At 36.9% G+C, this 26,933-nt stretch overlaps 1 protein-coding gene across 2 annotated transcripts in view; it reads left to right on the top strand.

Annotated features, from left to right (window-relative positions):
* Positions 1 to 26,933, top strand: part of PDE1A (phosphodiesterase 1A) — a 194,353-nt gene that overhangs the window by 44,006 nt on the left and 123,414 nt on the right. Inside the window, exons 1-2 of one of the 2 annotated variants that reach the window (XM_064719015.1) lie at positions 11,133 to 11,550; positions 11,777 to 11,890. In XM_064719015.1, the coding sequence (XP_064575085.1) occupies positions 11,787 to 11,890 (104 nt within the window). In that variant the 5' untranslated portion in view covers positions 11,133 to 11,550; positions 11,777 to 11,786. Of the gene's footprint in view, positions 1 to 11,132; positions 11,551 to 11,776; positions 11,891 to 26,933 lie in introns of those variants that run through there. The other variant, XM_064719019.1, reaches the window with a different exon arrangement.

Consider the following 26,933-nt stretch of genomic DNA (forward strand, 5'->3'; position numbering starts at 1 on the left):
TTTAGCAATTATTCCTATGAAGGATGAAGTTGAGTAACTGAGAAGGGAATGAAGAAGAAGAGTTTTATTATTATGTGCTCAGCGCCTTTGTGACATGTTTTTAAGTGCTATAATTAAAAAAAAAATAGAAAATAATAGAGCATGTGTATGTTTCATTACAAGTGAAAAGTATTTACCCTTTCAGATACTAACAAGTAGATATCATAGGAACTATACAAATGCATACTAAAGAGGATTAATGAGCTGTTATCTAAGTTAGTATTTAATTGATTTGGCTAAATATCAGTCTGTAGGAGGAAATGCAATTTTTTTTCATGCAAGTAATGGTTTTTGCATATGCAAATGTATGTGATTGGAGCTGTGTCAATCCCCAGCAAATTCCAGTGTGGTCTTTTGTGAGATTATAGAAGCCTCTGCCAAGTGTACTTTCAGATAATTTTTCTGAGTGAATTTGGAACCTAAGATTACCCAAGAAAGCTTCAACTCATGCAATTTCCTGCCAATTTTGTGAAGTCAGTAACAGGGATAAGCTAAGTCCCCTTTGATATCTATCATTAAAAGTAGTAAAATACTTTTTTATAATAACACTTACTTTGGAGGCAGATTTTTTGGGTAAGAAATTACTATATTGATGTGATCAAAGTGATGAACCTTCCTTTTACAGTTGTCACAAATTTAAAGCATTGCTAAATGTCATGGCAGTAGGCCTTGGCAGAGAATTTCCTCAGCTTGGATTTTCTTTATTTCTCTGCCTTGCTTATGTTGTACATCTCTCTTTAGTAGTAAGTACACTTTCACCTCAGCAAAATATCAGAATTCATCAAATTTTGACACACAGGTGTCTGTCTAAAAGAAAAAAAGCCATCTAAAGAACTTTGAACTCTGTGCTGATACTACTAGGAAGGGCACAAGCCATGCTCATAGTAAGCCACATGCAATAGAATGCTGTCCCAAGGCAATTAAAGATATATTTTTCCTATCCTTAAAGCTGTGTACAGAACCCATATTTGGTTAAGTTACTTTTTATTGTCGTCAGTAGATAAGTTCAGTCAGATGGGTCAGAATCTGCAGAAGGCATTACTTTTACTAAAGCTTCATCGAAATTAAATTTGGAGTTTGAATCAATGCCCAGGAATGATGTCAGCTATAGCAGATTAAATTTGCTAACGTCTCTTCATTTTAATTGTGTTTTTAAAACAAAGCAGATAATTCTTCCAGGCTTTTGCCTTTTAATGTTTTCAGCCTTTGTTTGGGCTGAATATTTTGGAGCATTGATTATTAAATTTTAAATCTATTTTGCAGTGCCTCTGCATACAAAAACATCGATTTAGTAGACACGTTTCAACAATAATTTGTAAGTAGTAAAATATTCAATATTTTATCAGTCTTTTGCATACTGTCTTAGTTGTTGTTTTATATTATGGAGGAATGAGTAAAGGGAAAGGCAGAGAAATAATTACTGATGTGCAGTATTATCTGTTACTTACCCTGAAAAATCAAATACACAAAATAGTTCTTTAAATCCTATAATATTAAAACCGATATATAACCTGTAGGAAAATAGTTAAATAATTCAATTTTCTGTCTCTGATAGTATTGTGTATTATTTTGTATTATTGTAACAAGATAATTTTGCTTTTGTTCTATCTGGTGATATGCTTATGGTCTGACTACAGCCTGAGAATTGCTAGCCTTTTTATTTGTGTCCTGTGTCACATTAATAACGAATGGAATTATTTTTATACTTAATCTGCTAAAAATCTTAATAACATAATTAAATCAATTGCATCCTGCAGCAGTGAATTCTGCAGGTAAATTGTATTGTCTATATCCTGCTGCTGGAAACAATGTGAAGTGTTCAAATTTCAAGTAATTGGAAATGAAAAATCCTAATTTACTGGAGTAAGCTTTCTCCACAGTGGCAGTACTTTGCTATGTTAGAACCCTCGAGCCCCAGTTTTAACTGCTAGGGAGCTCTGGAGGTCCTGTAGTCAGACATGATAAAGCTACTTGGGGATGTGTCCAGCTGAGCCTTCAACACTCATAGAACGGCAATTCCACAGCCCCAGTACTTAATTGCTCATAATGAAAGTTCTTTTCAAAACATTGGATTTTCCAGAGGTGACTTCTTCCCCCAGATGCTGGAATTTCTCATGTTTCTACTTGCCTATTACCTCTTGTCTTGTCAGTGTGCACCTTTGAGGATTATCTGCCCCCAATTCATCTCTCTCCTTTGACGAGGTGCCTGTAGCTGTAGCTGGGGAGCAGCGAGGGCTCCCCTGAGCCTCCTCTGCTATGGGCTCTCCAGTTCCCTCAGTATTTCATAGGTGGCAGAGAGCAGCTTCACAAGGACCTTGTCTGTCTCCTTCAGCACCTTTGGATGACTCCAATCTCGTGGATTCGCTTATGTCCAAATTAGTTAAGGGATTCCTTGCCTTCATCTCTCTACAGCAAGTACTGCTGCACTCCCACAGCTTATGCTGGGAGGCTTGGGGGCTCAGAAACCCTCAGGACAAGCCATTACATGGAAAAGTAAAGTGTTCTTTTTATTATTTTAAATGCCTTCCACATAATGTACTTGGGAATCTTTACCATCCCTTCTTTTCCACTTTTCCAGATCCTATCTTCACCTCTGTGTGCACTTTTCTTTCACTACTGCTAGTAACCATCCCAATCCTATGGGGATTTCTTGGCTGAGACCAGTCAGTAAGGCAAGGGGAATAGGTTGCCATTCTTGCAGAAACCCTGGTTGTCTAGGTTGCACCTATGGAGCTTTAGTCTCTTTTTTCTGTGGGATATTGACAGGTGAGGATTCACTGGTGTGTATAATGTTGAACTAAGGAAGTACCAAGACAGCCTTCATCTTACTGTTGCATCTTTCTCTCTCCAGACTTATAATTATGAAATAGTCTTTATGTGATCTGAGCTATTATTTAGTAAAAAAAATAGACATAATGGGGCTTTCTGGTGTGAAAAATATCAAGCAGTATGTTGCTGATGCCAGAAAAAGTTTGTTAGGTTTCCTAATGCAATTAATCTTTGATCTCAGAAATGGTACATGAATACTGTTTCACTCTCTTAGAAAAGCAGAAACAATGTTGGTCTGACATCTAAAGACAAGTATAAGATGAAATCTTTGTCTTGTTCTGTTCTTAAACTTGCACTGCTACTTTTTTGTCTTGTGTACTTGTCACAGCACTTGGATAACCTACATTTCTTCTTGTTTATCTATTTTTCTTCTGTTTGCCTCATGGTTTGATATAACTTCCCGCACCAAGAAACTAGTTATGAAATTAAGAACATCAGGTACAAAGTTCTCAGTTAACTTCTAGCTGTTTTTTATACAAGGTGAGTGTATATTAGAACTTAGAAATTATGTTAGAAATTATGTCTTAGAAATTATGTCCCCTACTGCTCAATTTCTCTGGTTTTCTTTATCAAGACTTTCAAGAGACAGGGAAAGTGATATTAAAGAAATGTTCCTGTGTACATAAAAATTGTGTAAACATCTTCTAATTTTAGCAACTCTCTTGAGCAATCAGCCTCTCTAGCCCCAGAAGCTCTTTCTTCTTCAGAACTCATTAGTCATATAACTTGGTCAAGTTTTAACTGGTTTGGAAAGATGCCATAACACAGCAAAGTTCATGGTGAGGAAATTTTACTCTGAACACAGCATTTGCATGGCACTTGAGCAAGATTTTAGCACTGGACATCTGCAGAGGGGATGTTTCTTTACCTGCTTTGTTTTGTGCTCTGCTGCAGCTTACATTTTGAGCCCAGAAGTGGTCTCACTTTCCCTGAGAGTGAGTTGTAACCTTTTTACTTCTGACTGCATTCTCTTCTGTGAGTGGCAAGCAGGATCTGTGGAGAACTCCTTTACTGGACAGGTGAATGGGAGAAGGAATAACACTTTGCCCGAGTGGGAGGTGCTGGAAAGCATTGCTGCTCAGGGTCCTGTGTCACCAAACAGAGCCATGTCAGACACTTGCCTTTGAAATGTCATGAGGACTCATAAACTGCTTGCAGCTGTCCCAGTGACAGTCTCACTCCTGAACTGTGTAATTTTAATATACCCATACTATTGACAGAAAAGGATCACTTGGTAATTTGAGAGGTTTAGGCTTCCTTCTAAAAATCCACTGAGCCAGTATTTTTTTATGAAACTGCATAGTTTGGCTATGTTACATAGTTATATTCGCTAGTATACTTCTATCTTCACAGAATGCAACTCCAACTTTTTGAATGTATCTAATGATTTTGCAAAATTATTTTCTCTATGAAATGCAGTCTTTCACTGAAAACTCTGTTGTATAACTATAGGAAAGCATAATTTCTAAAATTCTATGAACAATGCATCAATGATTCAGACAGGTTTTAAACTCTGTAATGGCTGATCAGTGCTAGGAATAGACCTATCTTCTAATACTGCAACGATAAGCAGATTTCAGTTCAAGATAGGCCACAGGGACCAATCAATGTTTTCCAAATTTGAGGACCAGTATGTAATATGTAGTTTAGGTACTGGGAAGGTCTTTGGTATGCAAAATGAAAAAAAAATATGCATGCTGCTGATTTTCTCTATCAGTTTAATAATCCACTCAATGTTTAAGGTGTTTAAGAGCCAAAACATGGAAAACATCTTGCTGAAATTAAGGTTAAAATTCAGAATATGTTAAGAAAGGGCTTTTTCAGCTGCCCTTAGATTTCAGATTCTGCAGCAATTCCCTGAAGTGTGGAGGTTTGAAGAGACTCATTCTGAATCAGGTATTATTGTGCATATTCCAACATGTACAGAAGTGCACCAAAAGTCAAGGCAATACTTGGGGCTATGATGTGGCTTTGTCTCAAAGAGGGTGCGACTCTGCCTTTCTATCCTGAAAGCTCAGATCTGCAATTAAGATTTTGAAGGAATCCTGTGTAGGGTGGGATGATTTGATTCCCTCTCCTTGGGATAGCTACTAGTGGAAAGTTTCTGTACAGTAGAAATAGCTATAGTCAGGGTAGCTTCCCAAGTTGATCTCTTTAGTTTGAGATGAAAATTATTTTTTTCTCTGCTGGCATCTGCTTGATATTATAAATATCAAGAAACATTTTCTTGTTGCTGTGGTCCTTGTGTCAGTAGTGTTTAGCAAAAGGAAATTATTTTCTGGTTTTCTTTGTGGAGTGGCTCAAAATGATTGCTAGAAAAATCTCTTTTAGACAATTATTAGCTGGAATGACTCCATGTTGTTCTATATCTACACTTATTTCCAGCATGAATTAGTTATTTTCTTTATAGCTGCTGTAGTTCAGTAGGATATACTGGCAAATGCTTTGTCATATCTAGATTTATAATTTCCTATTGTTTGGTATTCCATATTCTTTCTTTTCCAGTTACATGCAAGTACCATTAACTTGGCAGTTAGAGTTTTTCATGCTTAACCACAGCTTTTGTGTTCAAATGACTTTTATACCTTACCACTACCTCGTCTGTACATGACTATCAAAGGTATAACACCTCCTAGAGGATTAATTGAATGCATCCAAATTGTGATGAAATAGGCAATGGGCTCTGATAAAAGGAGCCTAATTAGTCTGAAACATCTGTATTTGTTCTACAACTGTTTGTTCTTCACTATGGGGGTAGTCTTGCCTTTCTGACATCGTTAGGTATCAATCTCATGTTATTATGAAGTACAACATCACCCTTGCGATTGTGGCAATTTCAGTCCCTCTTATTTCAATGCTGACGGCAGTTCTAGATCAGTCTCCTCTCTGCAAAAATTAGCACATTAGTTTTGTAGCTAAGTTGTTTCCTAAGGAGTTCTTAAAACCCTCTGTTTGTTTCATGAATGTTACTCCTCCATTTCAATTCATGCTTTTCAATACCAGCCAATTCATTCCAAATAAAGAAGTTAAAAGTCACTAAGCCTTACAAAAATCTGTAATCTCTTTTCTTCAGTTGTGCTGATTGCCCTCTGATACTGTATGAGCTATGTGCAATTGCTGTTTTCAGAAAATGTATTCCAATTGTCATAGTTCTCTATAGTAATCTTTTCTTTCCTGAATTACTGCAATTAAATACTAAGAAGTTATAAAATACTCACTTTCAAAGGGAAGTAAGACTGAAGAAAATCTCAAAACTGGTTTGTACCGACCATGCTTTGCTCATTCTACATCTGTTTTTTCCCCCTGTGTGTGAAATAATTATCTTTTAGCTCAAATTACTAGTGAATTTCTGCTGACCAGTTTAAACATACCTGGAGAAAGATGTAGATGCCAACTGAGCATCTGTCTTACAAAGCAGGTCAAGATGTTTAATCACCCTGCCAGGAACCACTTCTGTGTCATTTCATTCACTGATATGCAATACACTTTCTACTGAACATTTGGTTTCTTCTTGATTGACTGCTGTCTCTTTTGAAACTTTGGTTCTAAAGCCTCTTTCCGGGTCCAGCTGCTCAAGACACACTGTTTGTCTCATTCTGTTTTTTCTGCTTAGGGTGCAGTAGCAAGTTTTCATCTGCAGTTCTGTTTTTTTTCAGATTATCTATAACACATCTCTCATGTATTATGTATCTTGGCAATTACTAATTTTTTGCTCCTTCTCCATCTTCTTGAATTTGTGAGATTGTTTGGTTAACTGAATTCAATGAATGATTCTATGGTTCTAAATTGAGTGTAAGGTCATATTCAAAGTAATCTTAAAGACAGATGTGCTTAACAGGGTGCCTGAACAACTAAATTCTGTGGACTGCGGTGAGGTCCCGCATAGGTGCAGATTTCAGACATCTCCCTTAATAAACTTGACTTTACCTGGCACTGAATTGGTCTGTGAACACCCACACAGTTGAGAGAGGCTCTTGGTGCTGGTTGCTTATATTAAGGGGCAGTATTGAACAATCAAATGTGTAAGGTCTTTATGTGTCATAGGTAGACTTGCAGATATATATCTATTTGTGCCCTGAGCTTTTTAGCTAATTTGCTTGCAAGCCTTTGTGGGTATTTGCTTTCATTTTTAATTGCCTAAAAGCTTTGATAAATCTGACACCATGTTCATTACCAATAGGATAGGATGTGCACGTAACAAACAAACAAAAGGTGGTTTTTCTCCTTGCCAAACTTAAAGTTGATACTTGAAGGACACATAAATGAACATACACATTTTAGTAATTATATAAACAAGCCTAAAATATGGTAAATCAGATGGTGCAAAAAATACTAAAGTAAAAATAAAGGGGAAAATGTTTCCTATTTGGTCTCCTTATATAGGTCATCTAAGTAAGCACTGTTAATGTATCAAACCCAGCTCTTTTGCCTACTTAATTGAGTCAGTGCCAATACACTGAGTAGACCATATGCATAACTTTATAAAGTTGCTATTCCTCAATTATGTAACTGTACTAATTTTGTTAATATATTCTGTGGAGAATCCAATAGAATCTTGGAGAGTCCAAGAGTACTGTAACATCAATATTTTTCCATTGGCAGATTGCTGGAGACCTATGTATTTAAATAAAGTCAATGAACTTTAATAAGACCAAATATTTCTTCTTCCTCTGCTGTGCTTCCTATTGAATAATAATTCAGATATTTGGACATTGCAAGTGAGAGGGAAACTCTGCTTGTGCAAAAGAGGATTGTATATCACAAATGAAAATACATTTTATTTTCATGGGGAGGGCAAAAGGAGAACACTGACTAACAAACCATTCCTTTTCTGCAAGGGTGGAATTTGAGTGATGAGATGTCTCTGATGTCTTAGGTTCTGTTCACAAAGCACCCTGTAGCACTTGAGTCCACTGGCAGGCAGTTCTTCACTGGTTTAACTGTTATTTACAGTGCTGTTGAACCCTGTATTACCCAGCAAATGCAATGCTTTACCTGCTAAAAATTAAATGTGTATTAGTGCTTGGCAGAGCAGGGCCAGGACATACAACACGCAAATCTAATACCTGCTGTCATAATTACAATAAACCTATCTTATCTTTTTGAGGATTTGTTTTGTTTTGTTTTTTCCCCTATGTTTTCAGATTTCTTAATTGGTTCATGGCTCTCCTGTGGTTCCACCGCAGGGAGGTTTGTGTTGTCAGGTTTGGAAGCATGGGTATTAGCTTGACAAGTCACCCTGCAGGTCTCTTGATACTTCCTTATTTTCCATGTGTCATGAATTAGATGTTTTGAAGATTAATTTCAAGCAAAACAGCAAACAGCGTATTTAATTTCCCTTCAGGAGCAGAGAATGTCTTTAAAATAAAGCTCTTATTCTCCTCATCAAAACCTGCATGATCCCTTTTCTCTTCTTATAGCTAATTAACTGGTGGAGCTGCAGGATTTTCCCAGTTTCAAGGTAAGTTTTTTTCATTGCAACTGTTTGATTTGTTCAAAAGACCATCTGATTTCTTTACTGGTGCATATATTTTAGAATTATTTTTTTGCATTGATATTACTACTGGAGTGAATTACATCTAGATGAAAAAAAAAATCTTAGTTTAAATTTCCATTAAGTGTAGCTTCTTATCTGAGGATTATATGTCACTGGGAGAGTTTTCTTATCACCATAATTAAGGGTGAAGAAGTTAATTATTCCTGTTTTAATGTGTCACCATATTGGGTAATAGAAGTTTGTGTTGACTTTATAATGGAAGTTTTAAACTGAAATCTAAAAATAACAGAAAAAACTGTGGACAAAGTACAAAAAAGATTTTTTTTGGGGAGGAAAAACATGGGCTACATGGAACTACATAGCAACTACATGTTGCTACATGGACTGCAGCAACAACTTGCTGGCACTGTAGCACAAATGATGAGTTAGGTAAGGCAAGGACAGAAAACTGGTTCAAGAATAGGAAGTGGAAAGAAGCAAAGTGAAGGATAAGTTTTCATTTCAGATACTAGTCCTCTTGACTGGCCTTGCTTTCTAAGGAGCTGCTCACAGTTCAGTGTTGTGTATCTTTGGAGCCGCTCGTGCTGCAGGGCAGGGTCGGAGTGTCTGGGCAGGCAGGGCTGGCTGTGGCTGCAGGAGCAGGGGAGGCACTGCCTTGGCCCTCCCATTCTCAGCTTTGTGTGCCCTGCCCTGAGCCAGGGGAAGGATGTAGGCTCAGCTACTTCTTCCTCTGAGCCTTATGCACAGAAGCTAAAGGGAGGAAAGGTCTCTCCTTTCCCAGTGTTTCCACGAGGGCTTTTTGCTCATGTTTTCCAGATAACTTAAAAGTTGCTCTTTTGTTTTAGATAATTTGTTTCTGTCTCCTTAGGGAACTACAGGACGTGTTCTGGTAAATTTCTTGGTTTCAAATGCCTTATCTATCTGCTTTTTGTTTCCTGCTCTTTAACTTTCAGAGATACAATTTCATCCTTTAGTGTCTTCTCTGGTGGTTTGCTCTATCAATTCTCAGGACAAACCTTTGGAGCAAAGGCTGCTGTGTTTGTCTTTTGCTTAAGCCATGCTGGGTGCTTCTGCTCTTGGAATTTCTGTTGTAGTAGTGGCAGGGTCCTTCAGGGAGCAGAGGTTTTACGATTTTCCTTTGTGGAGTTCTGGTGACATTGGCATGTGTGTCTCCATTTACAGGGATACTGTTTGGGTAGTTTGCACCTTCCTTCTGGGAGGATATTGCCTTCTCATTATATTGTTCTCCAGTAAATCAAAGCAACGTATCTTCAGCTACTGAATTCCTTTTGAGGGAGAGAGAACAGCTTGCAAACACCACTTTTTTTCATTGTAGAGTTGGACAACAAGAGCTGGAAATACTTGTAGAGGCCCTTAAAATTCCACACTGTCCCCGGAGGTTTATGTGGTTTCTATAAATACTTAATTTCTTTGCTTTTCTTCAGATATTTGGCAGTTAGAAGGCAGGGAAGAGCCCAGATTAGTGTGAGATGTTCTTATTAATTATTCCATGGAAGAATATTTATGCTCTTTCCTACAAACTTTGGTTGGACTCCATGCAAAACAGGAGTGGAAACTTTGGAAGGTTTTAAGTTGTTCAAAGGTATTAGTGCTGCATTTGACCAAATAAATGCCTTACAGTTGTTGAAAATACATATTTGCATTTCTTCATTTTTGTCTTGATGTTTGAAAATTCTAAATGGTTTTGCTCATCCAGTGACTGCTTTTCAGAAATTATTAGTAAATTTTATGGGATTGACTCTTACCATGCAAAAGATGCAACTCAAACTGGTTTATAGCTCTCATAGGGTGTAATTTATCTCTATAACATGCATAAAGGTTGCCATAGAGGAAAAAAAATTGATTAGGAAATTGTGAAATGTTCATATTTTTTCAAAGCTGTGAGCCCCTTTTTTTATTTTCCTGTGAGAACCTGAGAACTTACTAGTAATATCCATTTCTGCCAATTGCATCAGACAGGAATGCTCATTATCTCACTCTATTGCAGAATTTAACACAGATAAAGCTGTTTAGTTATAACCATACTGAAATATTCCTCCCTCACCCTTAGGCTCCTTCCAGTCACCATCTGAGGACTCTGATCCTGACTTTTCCAATGTGGACCCAAAGCTCCTTTTCCCAACTGGCAGTGGCACCAGTAGCTGACAAAGCTGACACATTTACTCCCTCTTGGCGCACTGCTCTTGCCTGGCTTCTTGCGCCGCTCTTAGTCTGATTGAAACAAACATGATCACTGAGACAAGTCTGGGGTATATTTGATTATTTGGCTGCTGCTTCAGAAATGAAGATTTTTTACTCACCAACCAAGACAGGTGCTGTTTTCAGAGTAGAGAAGCGCTGTGCAAACTCAAGTCTGTGACTGAGCAAGCAGCAGGGAAATCTCCTCCTTTGCCCTCTCCCAGCCCTGACTTCGGCTGTACAGACAGGTTCTCAGGTTTGCACTTGGAAGGCAGAGCAGGCAATCTGCTGCATGGCTCATGTACTGATTAATCCTCAACCCTTTTGCTGTTTGTATGCACTTAATTGTTTTTCTGCTGGCAGACACACAGAGTTCAGCATCAGATTTTGACACACACATGCTGCTGTCCCGGAGGACTCGCAGAGTGGGCTGTCTTGCAGCTGCTGCATTTTCCACCAGTAAAATTGACAGTTACCTACTGAGTGGAGTTGCTAGGAGAAGGTGAACAGTCATCATTACAGCATATTCCTTCAATAACAACCTGTAGCGCTCGCTGATTTCTCTTCTGCAGGGATTTAGACGTGTCTTTGCTACTGACTTAACATTTGTGCAGTCATATTTTTATTGACAGGCTGGTAGATATTTATTCAATAAGAAACAACTCAGGATCAGCTAAAGAGAGGAAAGCTCTGGCATTTGAACATACACTCTTTTTGTAGGGTGATGTGGCTGATACTGGCATCTACCATCTGCTTTCCTATTGCAGCCTGTTTCTCCAACCTGCAAAGCAGAAACCAGCCTTTCTTTCCTTCTGGATTGTTAAAGCCATTCACATTTATTCTGCATGGCAATGAATTATAGTCCATTTTAAGGACTCTTTTGTGCTTCTGTGTGTATTCCTACAGCAGAAAAAGTGCATGAGAAAGGAGCTTGAGCAGTCAGTAGTATAAGTAGCTGGCTCTCCCGTATGGATTAGACTTGTGAGGTCAGAGGAGCTGTGTGTACTTGCTCTGTGCTTGGGGGGGAAGAGTGGATTTGTCTGTCAAAGTGAATAGCGATTCAGGCAGGATCGTCCCTCAGCTGTTGTAATTCTGATGTGTTTTGCTATGACAGCAGCTACTGTCTAACATGCGTGGATCTTCTGAAATTTGTAGTGGACTAAGGACTGCTTTTACTTGCTGCTGAGCCTGACTGTAACTGTATCGCTGTAGGACAATAACGATGGGGGCTCGAGCGACAGAAACAACTCGGGAACTGGAAAGCGCCTCTGTACAGTACCAAATAGGAGGACATGCAGAGAAAATGTGGCAACGACTCAAAGGAATGTGAGTAGCTTGTCTGCTTGGCTTTTTTTCTGTTCCTTGGGAAAGATAATTTTCTTCTGTTTGTTAAAATGTCTAATTAGCAAACGGGAGAGTTATCTTTAAGCTGTGAACAGTATTTGCTCCCACAATACAGTACATCGTTCTGCTTTACGATGGTGCTTAGATTAATGTCAGACTCTCTATTAGGTTCAGTCATCTCATTTAAAAGATGTGCAATAAGTGAGAGTTATTATCCAAATTGAAATGCAGGTAAGTCCTTCCAAGTTAGCACTTCCATATCTCTGATATGATTTTGTAAATGTTATCTTCAGAATCAGCATTTCTGGAGCTGTTTCATCATTGTTGTCAGTATGTATGGGTAAGTATATTATTGCAATTCTATAGGAGGAACTAATACTTTCTCTTTAAGACTGAAGGTAAAGAAGTAAATATTAAAAGGTGCTTAGCTATTAGGAAGCTGCTCTGTCTGGTTTTTGTCAATTATTTTGGTGTTCAATAATGCTAGAAACTATTTCAAGGAGTATTTGAGGGCATCACTGGGTACCTGCTGTGTCTAATTCACTGCTCTCAAATGCAGTTTTCATTTCAGTGCAAATGATTGGTAAATAAACATCTGCAACCTGTCAGAGTAAACTCTATCAAACTAGTGCATTCTAAACCCCTCAAATGTCAACATCTCCTTTTCAGTACTTGCCAGGTTTTTGATCTGAAAGCTGATGTCAGGATGTTACAAATGAATGCATGTTACACTTGTTGAAGCAAAGAAATGGCACTGTTATTTTTGCTGGGAAGATTTGTAATCCTGGATTTCTAAAGATATTCCATAGATGCTAAATAGTGCCTCAGCTGTTGAAGGTAAACAGGTTATTTAAGTGTGGAGGATTAGATGTGTCAGCTATGGCACTGCCTGTTTCCCTTGTGCATTGGGTAGAGACTCAAAGTGGCTGTGGGGAAGGGGGTTTCCACCATCTGCTTTCTTTAAGGAGAAATTGGTTTGCTTGATTGGAAAGTCACTTTTCAGGTGTGGCCAGGGATTTATCATAACTTCTCTGTGATATGCATTTGAATATTTGCTCCGAATCCTATCATCACTCTGTTTATCGCATTTTTGGGAAAAATGTCCCCATAAAATCTCCAAAGTGTACACAGCAGAGCAAATATTTTGATTGTTTGATGATGTCACACATTTTGCCCCTGAGTTTCTGCTGCCAAAGACCTCCATCAATTTGTGTTGATTTCCCTTAGTGTAGGGTCTTAGCTACTGTTTTTGCTCTGTAAGTTCTCTGTTACCACTAGACTTTTGGGTTAAAGCATTTCCTTTCAGCTGCCTCTGGAATGGTACCATTCAACAAACTAATGCAAATAACTCAACATTGGTGACACAGTACAAGACCTCCAGGAAATAAGGTTTATGCTTTTTTAGGAGTAGTTAAGATGATATTTGGAATTTGTAGTGTGTCAATAAAAAATGGAACTTACCTGTTTGGAAACACCGCACCTTTCACAGGCAACCTCATGAATGTTGTGACAAGATGATGCTAAAATAAATACGTGTATTTAAAAAGCAAGCAGGTTATATTATTAGATATGTTCTCAGCTGACTGTTTTTCAGACTTACCAATATTCCATTTTAATTATTCACTAGTCAATTGGAAATCACTGACTAGTAGATATTATGAACATTATATGGGGAAATTTCAAAGAATTGAAATTTCCGGAGTAGATATCTGGGCTCACTTTATACTGTAAGCATCAATCATTAAGGAAAAGGATTCATTTTTTTTGTGGGCAGATATCAAAGCAGAAGCATGTTTATATATGGTAGGGGAGAGGGACAGATAAGTGGAACTGCCAGATAATATGACTTGGGAGGAATTCTTTTATAAACAGTTGGGAGAATTGTTTCATCTTAGAGATGGGAACTGTTAATGTAACTACATATGATGACAAACTATTGAGTCCTGAAGTCAGGACTTCGTGGTTTGAATTATGAAGCTGGATCGGTTCTTGCTGATAGAGTCCATAGACCTACATAATGTTCATGTGATTTCAACACAGTTTTACAGTATTTTGCCAGTCAAGAGTGCTGATTATCTTCTTGCAAGCAGGTCATTATTTCTGAAAGAACATTGGATTTAACTTAGGTAATTATCTGCGTAGTGTTCAAAAGCTGTACAGATTTATTAAAAATCAGCTTTAATTTTCTGCTAGCATTACATCTTTTTTCATAATAGACTTTTAATTAAAAATTTGGCAGCAGAAGTCCATTTAACCTTGTATGTCTTGGAGTATTTTTGTTGTTAGCTTGTTGGCTTTTTAAAATTCATTTTTATGAAATAGAGGCTATTCTAGAAGATAGGTGAGTTGAATGCACTTAAAGCTAAATGAAAATCATTATTTGAATGCCCAATAAGAAAAGCTGTCCACTGTGGAAACTTGAGTGAAAGGGCTTTTTATAGGTTCTCTATTCTATAGGCTTTCATAGATATTGCTAGCCTAAGTGTTGCAATAAAGACTAGGATGTTTGGAATAAAATTAAAATGGTATATACCTTTTATTCTTTATGATGCTTTACAGCCAAGTTCTTACTTTCAGATGGCAAGTAAAAATCCCACTCTGTTTTCCTTACACTGGAATTGCAGCAACCAAGGACATTATCTGTCAGAGAAGATATTTGAATTTCATAACTTGATCCTTAGCATTGGTGCTGATTTTATTGATGCCTGAATATATAAAACACAAGCTCAGTGAAACAAGAAGTGTGAAAGAGTTGTGTAAATTTGTCTTGACTGTAGCTTCTGGTTTTTGAATTGAGGTTTTTTCAGGATGCAGACTGCAGGCTTCTAATGTTTTGTAGTTCATGGAGAAAGCAAAAACAAATAACAAGGAGCAGCTAAATAACTTATATAATAGTGTGGCTTTTATAATTCTCTGCTATGCAGAAGAATAAAAACAAAAGCCATTCAAGCCACTGCAGGAACTCCAGCTGCCTGACTGAAGGGGAGTGTTGTATATCTTCCACTTCAAAAAAACACCTTGTCACAGCCCAGCCAAGGGGCTCCTTTTCAGCCTGTTTAAATGCCACCAGTTACACTTTTTCTCCCACAAACACTTATTCTCCATTGGATTGAATCTTTGTTTAGATAGTAAATAAACTGCCAGCTTAAATATATTATGGTGTCAATAGATCCAGATGATTTGCTGCCTAGGAGAGTTTGTCTTCTGCTGCTAGGGAGCTCAGAAAAAAAAGCTGCTTTTTAAAAGCATTTTGATTTGGAATGCAGAGAACCAGGTTTAAAGTAGATGTCTTTATGCTTACTGGCCTTGCAGTGTTTTGGTGTTCTCCTTAATCTGCACGTAGACTTAAGTCAAGTCTGTATTGTTCCTTGGTGTGTGAAATCGTGTGCTGTTTTGTCTTTTTGCCACTTCACTCAACGTTAATGCAGAACAGGCAGACATCCCCTCCCCACCATCTTTTTTTATTTTGCAAGTAGACATCTTAGGTACCTTTGCAAGCAGGTTCTGCTATCCTCAACACTGATGGACATAGTATTAGGGGTGGGCTCCCTTTCTGAGCTTTGAATTTATTAGTGAATAATTAACTTGATTTTCATAAATATCTTTAGAACTGTTTCTAATTGGCCAGAAAAATGTCTGAATGAGAAAAGTTAAAGTCCAAGATTCCAGGAACTTGGGGACTGGAAATTCACATGTGGTTGGTATAGACTACTTTATGAACTTTTTAGTGCTTGAAAATGGGAATGTGTTATTGCCATCACTGGTTAAAACTAATTTGTGATAACCTCTACGGCAAAAGGGATTTGAAAAACAGTCATAAGCTTCTTTCCTTAACTTTTTCCCTTTCTTTTCCTCAACATTCAACATTAAGAAACCCTGATTTCTGCAGGAATGAGAGTCTAAGTTGTCTTAGGTACTGAAAGGGACAGGCATGTACACCCAGTTTGTTGATCCTGCAATGCTGCAGTGACAAATTGCATGCATACACATTTTGTTGAGACAAAAAAGGAGCCTTAGTCACTGATTTGGGGAAATTTGGCTTGATGTCAAAGAAAGTAGAAAAATGGCTTCCCGTGCACCTGCTGAATTATCAGAAGATAGCATTCTTTTAAAGACATTGAATAGAATCCAGATTAGCAGCCTAGTTAGGTCTAGAACAGATTAGAATGGGTAATTTTATTTAGAGAACAGTCATTCCTTCACTAGGTCGATGGATACTAGTGGAACAGCAGTAGAACAGTTTCCAGATATGACACAAGTCTTTCTTTTTTCAAGCTGCTTGTTTACAATTTATTTTATATTGTATTTCATGTTTGCTTATTGCCCTTGTTTCTGTGGTCGTTTTACCTCAACTATAGTAGTTCAGTACAGCTTAACTGAAGAGATTACCAAAACAGAACATATTATGATACAAAAATGTATAAATTGGTGAGTACTGAATAAACAAAAAGAGGAGAAGAGACAGAATTACAGGTGCATACCTATGGTAAAAAGTACCAAGACAGATTTTTCACTTACTGCTAACTACATCAGGAACAAATGGGTATATAGTTCAAGTACTTTTTACTTGTCATGTTACCTATTTTTACTTCTTGTAATATGAAAACTTTCCTCTGAAGTCATAAGCTCTTAAAAGTAATTAAAATTACAGGTATTTCTAAGGGGACTTTAAGTAAAATTAAAGTTGATTTCAGAAATGCTCTAAACAGAAAATGGAAGGTATATGATGATATGCCTGTTGATTGATATGCATTTCATTATTGCTATAATTACCTAAGAATAGTTTCATTATAAATTGTGAACAGCTTCTTTTGCTTTTGAAAGCAAAGTGTGTTTCTGCACCGGAGCAGTCAGGTTAACAATTTATAATTATAATTTTGTAGCTTATAAACATGTATCTAATTAACCATAATATGAAAAATTTCAAATTGTCAATAAGTCTAGATGTTAAGCTACTTAACATTAGAAATTTAGAGAACTTTTGTATCCAGTCATATTATTTTACTGTTAGAAAGGTATTTCCATTATTATAATATAGATAATAGGCTTAGAATTAATTTTCAGGTTCGTACTAAGTTCTTTCAATTTCTGGCATGTACCAATGCTGCTGATGATTTAGAATAAATGTTGATTTTCCAGTTTACTGTGAGTAGGTAAATTGCTGTACCCATACGAAGCTGTACTAGAAATTATTGCAAATTGAAGAATTGAGCACAATTGTGTGCACAAACCATAATTTGCCTACGATACCAGTAAGAACAGCAGCAGTGTTTTTACAGGTGTCTCTGAATAATGCAATAAAATACTGAGATTCCCCATTAGAGCTTTAAATGAGCATGTTTATACATCCCTCACATTGGTGTCCAATTAAAATTAAGTATTATATCTAAGGACAATGAAAAGGAAATTAAAGATAACATTTTATGAAGCTGACTACTAAACTACAATTAAATCTATATATTCTCTATTTTTTTTTAGCTTAGACATCTGACTGTACTTATGTTACAACTGAGACTTCTAAAATTTCCTAAAAGATACTTTCTGTGGCTATTCACCTTATAAGTGTTCCATTCAGATCTCTGCTTAGAAAGAGATTGTGTATAGCTGACTACACAAATAATGACTTTCCTCTTGAGCTCCTGCCAACTCCTTGTGCAGGCATCCGTGATTGCTGACCAATTTTTACAAACATTTCTTTAAAAACTTCATTCTCTAATTTAGCTGTTGCCCACTGAGGCCTGCCACAGTTTCTCAGAGCTATGGGTCAAAACCTCAGAGATCCTATTGCCCTCCCACATGTAACTCCCAGGTTCTGCTCCACCTCCACAACAGAGTGAAGTCAAAATATCTGGATAGGAGAAAAAAAGGCCTTTTGTCTTGCTAATTATATAGAGTTAGAAAAATGCAAATGCCTAAATACTGAAATTACATAGTTACCAGTGGAAGCTATAATAAAAATAGGCATTCACTTCATACATCTGAAAGAGAAACATAACCTCAGGTTTATCAAAATTGTGCCTGACAGAATTTTTCCTGTAAGATGTCAAAATAATCCTTTAGGAGTGAACCCATTTAGTACTGTTCCATTTTGTTTGTGTTTTCTCTCTGATCTGGCTTGCTCCTGGTATAATCTCTGGAGAAGGGCTAGAACAAAACAGTTGCAATTATTTCTGCTACCATTTACAGGAGACTATTTGACAAATAAGACTGCAAAAAAAGTGTAAGACCTATTCTGGTAGCAAGTCCTCCAGTACTACTGTATTGTATCTAACATGAAAGGCTTATATTTGCCAAAACCCCCTCCAGATATTCAAAGCCTTCCAAAAGGAAGGGAAATAACCAACTAACTAGCTAAGGGCAAATGGACTAGGCTTGACCCACAGACTGCACAGTGACTGAGTTCTTTACACCCTCTCAGACAACAACAGGTCTTTGGATTGATTTTTTTTCCTTTACTGCCTTCCCATACCATTTCATTTCATACTTGAGGTCACCAATGCAATTTGTGGAATTTTTAAAACAAGGCTTCATAAAGAGGCTCTATAGAGGCAGTCAGAACTTCATACAAAGTAAATCCTTTCATTTTACTAGGGAGATAGGGAAAACTGAGCAGTTGTGACTAAATGGAGAGAAAATTGCACTCTGCTGTGGTTAAGGGAAGCTAAACAGAAATTGAGTACATCACTTACAAAGTTACAGCTGACAATGAAATGACTCAGTTTTCACAGTCCATAAAGCTTTGCAATTAGTCAGGCAGTGCTGTAGACTGAAGAAGCCAGCCTTCTCCCTGACCTCTCTTTTCTCTTACAAAGATGCTTAGATTTGTAAAGAACTACTGCATCCAGTTTTTGTTAAAGGCTGCAGCTGGTCACAGCACAGACACACATTTCCTGAGCACATACATGCAAGGAATAGTGATTTTAAAGGACTATGTGACTTGCTCCTAAAAGCTTCTGTGATTCTGACTATTGGCCAGCAGATGTTATTTTATTTGTGAAGAGAAATCCCGTTACCATGATATTGTATTTATTCCTGTGGATTTTGCTAGAAACGTGATTTCCAAAGTGGTTCGTTTTCTGTGAGTGGAGTGAGTTTTTCAGATGCAATATCCATAAAAGGTGACCATTTTCTGCAGTTACTGTGGGTTACGTTGTCTCCCACAATATGTTCTTGATTCCAAACTCTCATTGCTTGCTCCATGCTCTTGTGGTTTTTTGTTAGCTGTTCTAGTGTGACTGGTAGTGATACCACCCAGGGATTTCTTCTGAGGTAAAAACAGCATAGCTTTTTTTTTTTTTTCTTTTCTCTTAATTTTTATTGGCTCCTGGGCTGGATTCCCTCTGTGTGTTCATACCAAGTTTCATCCTTACAATGGAGAGAGCTGTCTGAGGCTGGGACTGCCTGAAGTTAAAGGAGATGGTCTCACTTGAGCAGCTCTCTAAGAAAACAATCATGGTCTTGCATTTGTTATGTTTCAAGTCCTTGATTCTATGGTATTGTCAATCTCGTCCTAGGGTACCTAATATTGTAACAAAACATGACAGAAGATGTTGATCCAATGTGAACTTCTTCTGAGGGTTCAATTTTGTTCTGGTATTTTTGAAAGGCTAACTTTGAACTAGCAGGTTTTATGAAGATCAAGCAGTGCCCACGTCACTGCACAGTTATGATGCACAGATAACATCTGTGCTTTTGTAGCCTACAAATAGCTGGCCTGAAAGAAGGCCAGGATAAACATCCGTGTTGTGTGCTTGGGCTAATTCAGGACAATTGCAATCATTTATTTGCACCTCAGCTGAATCAGTGAAATACTGCTGGGTAACCTATAACCAGGTTGTTTGCCTTGGCTATAAGGCCCTTTGCCACTGCTGGCAATATCTTGTGAATCTGCAAATCAAAAAAAAAAGCTGAAAAGTGCTTTATTAGAATTTTTATTCTTGAAATGAATGATCTGAGAATGAATACTCATTAGCTGCAATTGTGCTGCTTATGCTCTGTACACAAAGCTGGACTGTAATGAGATTTAGTGTGGTTTAGTTTGAATGAGTACGAGAAGTGTGTTCATCTGAGTCAGTGTCGTGAAATGACAAAAAGCATTCCCAAGTTGCTTGTCTCTTTGACAATTTATGCAAATATGTCTGATTTTAGATGTTCCACAAAAGCCATTATACCTTGAGGTATCATGTGCTGGAAAACATTAAAATAACATGGATGTTAAAGCTTTGCTTTTTTCAGGATTAGCAGTGCTATAAATATCACTCCAATGTTAAAAAAAAAGGAAAAGTGCTTTTTCTTTTCTTCACTGATCTCATGTTTGTAGTCATTATCATTTAGCATTTTTGCATGATTGTGTTGCTATGTATTTAGTAAGTTTCTCAGAACGAGACAGTTGAATTCCAGCCGTTCAACCCTCCAAGCATAATGCAGATATTGTTTGAAGCAGTGTTATTTAACTAGGAGCGACCTCAAGGAAGATGTTTGTCTGTACAAGTGCTTGTGCTCCTTTATCTATTGTTTGACATTGGCTGCAGTTTGTTTGACCCAAACGTTCTCCAGACTTTTGGCGCCCCAGGAAAACAAGTAGCCTCCATAAATATTATGGAGACATTTAATTGTTGTGAATTTCTCGGATAAATAGTGTTTGAAGGCAGCTACATTTGAATTGTTCACTGTTAGTGTAATTTACGCCAGAGTAAAGAACAAACTGCTGGGTAGAATTTACTTCTTTATTCAATTGTTCTACTATATAGAACTGTTCTGCCTGGGAAATTTGAAATTAAATAAGTTTTTTTCCCTTCTGTGTTGTCGGCAGAGTTTATTAAAGAATTAACACCTAACATCTTGCTTACCTGCCATTATATGTTTTGTATTTTTATTTACTGTGTTTTGAATAGTTTATTTTTTTTGTTTGTTTTTATTTTGCAATACCTTGGACACCTCTTAGTAGAATTCTGTAGCTCTTTCTTTTGCCATTTTTCAGTTCAGTCTTAAAATCATCTTGGTTTCAGTTCAATCCTAAAATCATCTTGGTTTAAGGGAGGACTCAGGAGTTGCAGAATTCTTGAATTGTGTTACAATTTGGGAAAACATTTTTATTAACAGAATTTAATTTTAAAATCCTTTTCAATGTTTATATATTAAATGCAATCTCAAATGCATTTTTAGGTTGAATGATCAAGGGAATAGCATGACACTTTGTGCTTCATTTTCTATATTGTCTTCAATAGAGGAAGGTGAAGAATCTCAGGAAAAGGAAGAATTCATAGTGGTTTTAGAGATTAACTGTATTCTTTTCATTTCCAGTAATGAAAAATGGTATTGCAGCTTTACATATGGTGACTGAATTGAAATAGACTCAAAAAGTCCTGTGTGAAGCTCTATAATGGCATTGTAAAGTGACAACAGATGTGATTTCTCACACTAAAATGCATTCTTATCGTTTGACAATGATTCTCATTATGATGATACTCCTGGCATGGAACTAAAATTTTTTTACATTGTACAAGCTATATTAAATCTGTCTTTAGCTGGCAACCATGCCTTAGTGAAGTTGGCAGAGTACCACATGTATGGGATAAATTCTAGCTTTCTATATGGGTGTGATTACAAAAATCTACATATGATGCTTCACTTCTGAAAATTAGTTGATTTTTCACAAAAGGGCTGCTGCATATTGTAATTCTGAACCTCAGCAAGAAGTACTTCATGGCCAGGCTATGGCTCTATTTGCTCAGTCATCTGCTTTTATTCAGTCTATTATGATCTAATAATATTTAAATGCACTCCAGTTCCTGGCTGTATTGGGGTTTTGTGGTTCAGTCTGAAAATCCTTTAGATTTACAAGACTGCAGTTCAGAGATGTAAGAAAATTTCAAGATCGAACAATCAATTTTTCCTTTAGGTACAATGTATATTTCACTACAGGTTTTCTTGAAATGAACAGCATGAAAATGGTTTGGGGTCTTTGAATGAATAATAGAAAATATATGTAGTAGTTTTTGAGGAATTAAGATAGTAATGTTCAAGTTGTGCCGGTAGACCATAGAACTTCAGCCTGTGATTTCTCAATCCAGTCAATAATCAAATAAAATTAGCCTGGTTCTGGTCTCACTTAAACCAGCATAATTGGACACTATTGAATTACAACACAATAAATGAGACCTCAAAACAGATTTACTTTATTGTGACAAAAGAGCACAGCATTTCATGGATGCTGTGGAATTTGGCTAAGGTAATTCCTTTTTATGAACACCGGGCTATGTCAGGCATGTTATAGTTTTCAGTGTTAGTTCTTATTGGATATGATTCTTATTTTCTTAATTGGTAAGTGAACAAATCCCCTGATAGGATTCCCTGAATTACCTTTTTTTTCCCTTTCCCCTTCTCCCAAGGGAAAGAACCATGTTTACCTCCCTTTGTCTATCACTTGGCTGCAGCTATAGTAGTAACACAGAAACAGATTGCACTGAATTTGCTATTTATTGCTCTGATTTTGGATTTTTGCCACTCTCACTAATGAGCTATGTTTTTGCAGATAGACAAATTAAGCATGGGCTCCTCAGCTCACATGAATTCAATTGTATCCCAGTTTGTCATTAAATTTATTTTTAACAATAAAATCAGCAGATTGTAATTTATATTATGATTATCACAAAAAAATCTCACCACATTTAATGGAACTGTGAAGCTTTGACAGCGCAGATGAGGGCAGTTAGACCTTGAAAGAAAAAACCAGTTGCACAGCATCATCTAAAATTTTATTTTGGCAGTTTTTCTGTAGGGATTTGGGGAATGGGAACAGCAGGAAAGGGAGGGGCCAACTTTATCTAATAACATCCTCACTCAAAACAAATAATTACACTGCATTCCTTTCTATTAGCATGGCAGGCACAAGATTGGACAGTATTTGGTATAGAAGTAGAGGTATCCACCACATTAAGTGATCAAGTCTTAAATGTTGTGCTTGCATTTTTACGGGTAGCTGAAGGATTCTCTGTATACACTCATCACTTCTAAAAGTGTTTAATGAAAGTAGAAGTTTTGTTTTTTCTGTGTTGAGTGTCTTCAGAAGAAAATGTCAGAAGCACAAAAGCCTTTGTTGCTTCACTTCATGATTAAATACAGCCTTCCCTATTGAAAGAACTCTTTTATTTTGCATTATTGTCCTGTTACAAAATGTCTATTCCCATCACAAATATTTCAGTTTCCCCATTCTTCCCTTCATAATTAACACTGAAAGCCTAACGTTGTGAGGCTAGAAGCTGCCATTTCTTCATGTGCAAAGATTTAAGCTCAGCATTTGCATATCTAAAAGAGGTGTTTTACTCAGTAAACTATCACATTACCAAAAGTAGACTACTAATAAGCAAATGTAGGCTACTATTTTTAATTTAAATTTTATTGTCCATAAGGCATCAAGATATACACAGGTAATTACAACTACCCAGATTGCCTGATCTTTGTAAATGGATTATGAAATTGAAAATGAGGAAAGGTGTTATCTGGAACCAATATATTTCCAATTATAGTGAAGTGACTACACAATTGTAACACTTCTATTCAGGCCTTTGTACTTCAATGGAAGGTAGCTTTTATTCTGTTCACATTAACACTTTCTTAAAAGATTAAGTGATCTTAAAAAGGTCACATTTATACTGCTGGAAAAATTAACACCAGAAATTCTCACTCATCTGTGGCAGCTTCAGTTCATAGCTTTGAATTCAAAGACATGTGCTTGCTTCAATAGTCAAGCTCTTTGCTTCTCACTTCCGCAATCTTTTTTGGCAAGAAGAGTTACCTTTAATCCAGATTGTTTGTAGGAATCCATGTAATTTCAAGGATCTGCCTTATTAGCATGTTTAAATGGATAATGGATGTGGCATGGAATAGGAATGAACTATCAGAGCTGGGGTGTTAGTTTTAATTCACAGTCATAACTGGTGTGCTGAGAAATGAAATCCCTAAATTGTATCAAAAAGATTTTCCCTCAGTGAAGCTGAAAAACACAAGGAAATGTTATGCCAGTACTGTTCATGGCAAAGCCAGTGCTGAAGCACTGTTAACAAAACGATGAGATTGCCTCCCTCCCCCAGCACAACTGGAACAATGGAAAACACAGAATCAAAGATGCAGTGCTTTATATTTGCTTGGCACCATGCTAACTTAATCAAGAATGAACTTGCTCAAGGATTTTTTCCATAGAAATAGGACAACAAGCCGTTCTGGTACCACTCCCAGAGTGTGACTCACAAAGAGAAAGCAGCAGAGAAAGACAGCGTTTTTTTTTCCTTTCATGAAACCACTCACTTCCCTGCAAGGTTATGCACTTGTTTTGTTTTTAAATGTGTTACTTTGATTCTTTTCCTACTGATGTTTGAAAAATTAGTCTTAAACATAGATTATGTCAGTGTTGATGGAGCAGGTTGTCATCCCCCTCCATTTTTTCTGAAAGATGGATGCCACGTTCTGTGTTTAGTCACTTCAATGCAATGCGAAATCCTGACAAGAATGCAAGTTCCTGTGGCTCCTTACCAATTTGTTTGTTCAAGCAAAACAGACCAAATGATCCCAATAAATTTTCTCTCATCATTCATTCATTAGCCTTAAGAAGAACTGTGATACTTTTGGAGTGGATGGCTCTTCGTTCCATCCTCCAAACAAAAGTCTGGATAGTGGCCAGACTTGGAAAGTAAGTCTATAGGGTTCACAAAAATAGTGTTTTAGTCTGATATTTCCTGATCTGCTTACAAAGACAGTCTTTGCAGTAGGGAGTTTTTGTAGTGGTTATATGTGGGTGCACCACAACCTTCCACCCTCTGCATATTCACGTAGACTTCCATCTCATTACTGTCTAGCTATTAATTGTATGTGTCTGTGAACAATGATGGCTTCAAGCACTCAGCTGTCAATATGACTTTCCCAGATGAACATCTGAGTAGGCGTAAATGTCATGATAAGCATGCTGCCTTCATGGATCGCACAAAGTTATTACCTCCTTTTTGCTGATTCTTATGTAACTATACTTTTGGCTGATAAAGTAAAATAAATAGGTTTTAGTTTTCATAATGAGCTATGTTAAACATATATATATACACACACACACACAAGATCTGTCAAAATTCCTCTTACTGATAGTGATATTTTTTCCTTCCAAATACTTGTCAAATCTGACGGATACTCTTTCTCATATTCTTACTTAGATGAACTTGAATGCTGTCAAGAATTTTGGTTATATACTCCAATATCAATTCAAGTTACCAACACCAATTTGCCCTCAGAAACCATGGAAAAAGAAATTAATTGAATAATTCAATTTACTTAAAAATAATCTTTAGGGGCAGCATCACTGCATGCCCCTGATAAAAATGTATCTGAGGGGCTGGATGCATCCATGCTTTTGGATAAATTTATATAGATTTGTTTTTTTTTTTTTGTTTTTTTTTTTTTTTTTACTGTGGGTTTTCCAAAGTGAAATAGTGCTGGAACTATAATAAATAGCAGGAAAATAATATAAAATTATGACATGGAATTGCTACTTTAGACAAAACTGACAATGCCCTTCAGAAGTAGAGCAATGCAATCTCCACAGTTAAGACAGGTCTTGTTTAATGGAGAATAGCACAGAAAGATATTTTGTAGCAAAAAAAACCCCAAAACCCAAATCAAAACCGGCATGATCAGTAAGCTCCTGTAACAGCACATGTTATTATTAATTACAGTAGAGCATGCAAAAAGATTTGAGTTTCTAGGGCTCTGTCCTCTGGGCTGTTGTGGTTCCAGGCTGCTGGTGCAGCTGATAGGCTGCTCTGTTAGTGGTGCTTCTCCTTGTGAGTCCAAGTCTGACATATGTGATGAAATGCAGAATGCTGATAATCAGAAAAGAAAACCAAACCCAGAGCTTAAATGCAAGATGTTTGAGGAATTTATATGTGCATATACAGGCTGCCAGTACTCATTTTATTTAGCATTTACTGCTACTCCAAGCAGACACTTTTAAAATAAATTCTTTATTGCAGTTTTGTGCGGGGTTTTTGTGTCAGGGTCAGGAGCTTGAAATTTCTAATTTCTTGTTAGACCAGTGCAGGAAAAAACCCAAGCAATGTTGCCTGCTACTTTTAAGCCTTTCAGGGAGCTTCTTTTCAGTGGCAGTTGCAGAACGTGAATGTGAAAATATTTAAACCAAATGTTCCCTAGGCATCTCTCAGTGTCTGTATGATCCTCAAGTGCTTCAAAGCTTTCAGAAAAAGCATGGAAACAAAAATATTTCTTATATATTAATCCTTTGTAAAAGGTGGCACTGATTTTTTCTATTAATGCAGTTGAATTAAATAGAAAATTCTCCTTTGCTTCCATTTAACTGTTCTAAATCAAAGTTTCTGAACATTCTTCTCTTGATCTACCTCAGTGAAGAGCATAGTTGTGTGCAGGGCATAAGAAACTGTGCTTGGGAGTGACTGATGGTTGTTGTTGACATCTCAGACAAAATAGAGAAGTGAAGGTTGAGCTTCTAGGAAGTAATTACAATGTTTAAGTGCCTGGACCTGAACTTTTGATGGACTTTAATGAGGCTTTTAATAAGACTTTTGATAGTCTTGCCTCAATATGTAGTGCTAATAAATTCCACCATTAAAGATTCTGTTTGGATAATGGACATAACACAAATTATGTTACTGGAGTAGCCATTTGTCACAAGAAACAAATGCAATCTGCTGTTGTCTTCTTACCCATTCCCCTCTTCTTAGCTCCATTTACATGTGTCTGTGTTTCTGCAGATCTTTCATCATAACTCATAGCTTAAAACTCCTCTGAGTTCTTGTTCAGCAGTTTTTTCCTAGTGTTTTATTTCAAGTTTTCTCCCCATACCAGTGTGGAAAGTTTAACGGTCTGGCAGTTTAAGCAGAGTCTCATTTTTCTGTGTCTGTTTTAACCCTTGGTCTGGAAAAAAATGCTGCAGCTTTTTGGGCATGTGCCAAAATAAAAAAGGAAAAGTGCCAAGTTCTTAGTTTTAAAATAAGACCAGCAAAAG

Source organism: Zonotrichia leucophrys, chromosome 7, assembly GCF_028769735.1.
Source record: "Zonotrichia leucophrys gambelii isolate GWCS_2022_RI chromosome 7, RI_Zleu_2.0, whole genome shotgun sequence".
Classification (NCBI taxonomy): Eukaryota; Metazoa; Chordata; class Aves; order Passeriformes; family Passerellidae; genus Zonotrichia; species Zonotrichia leucophrys.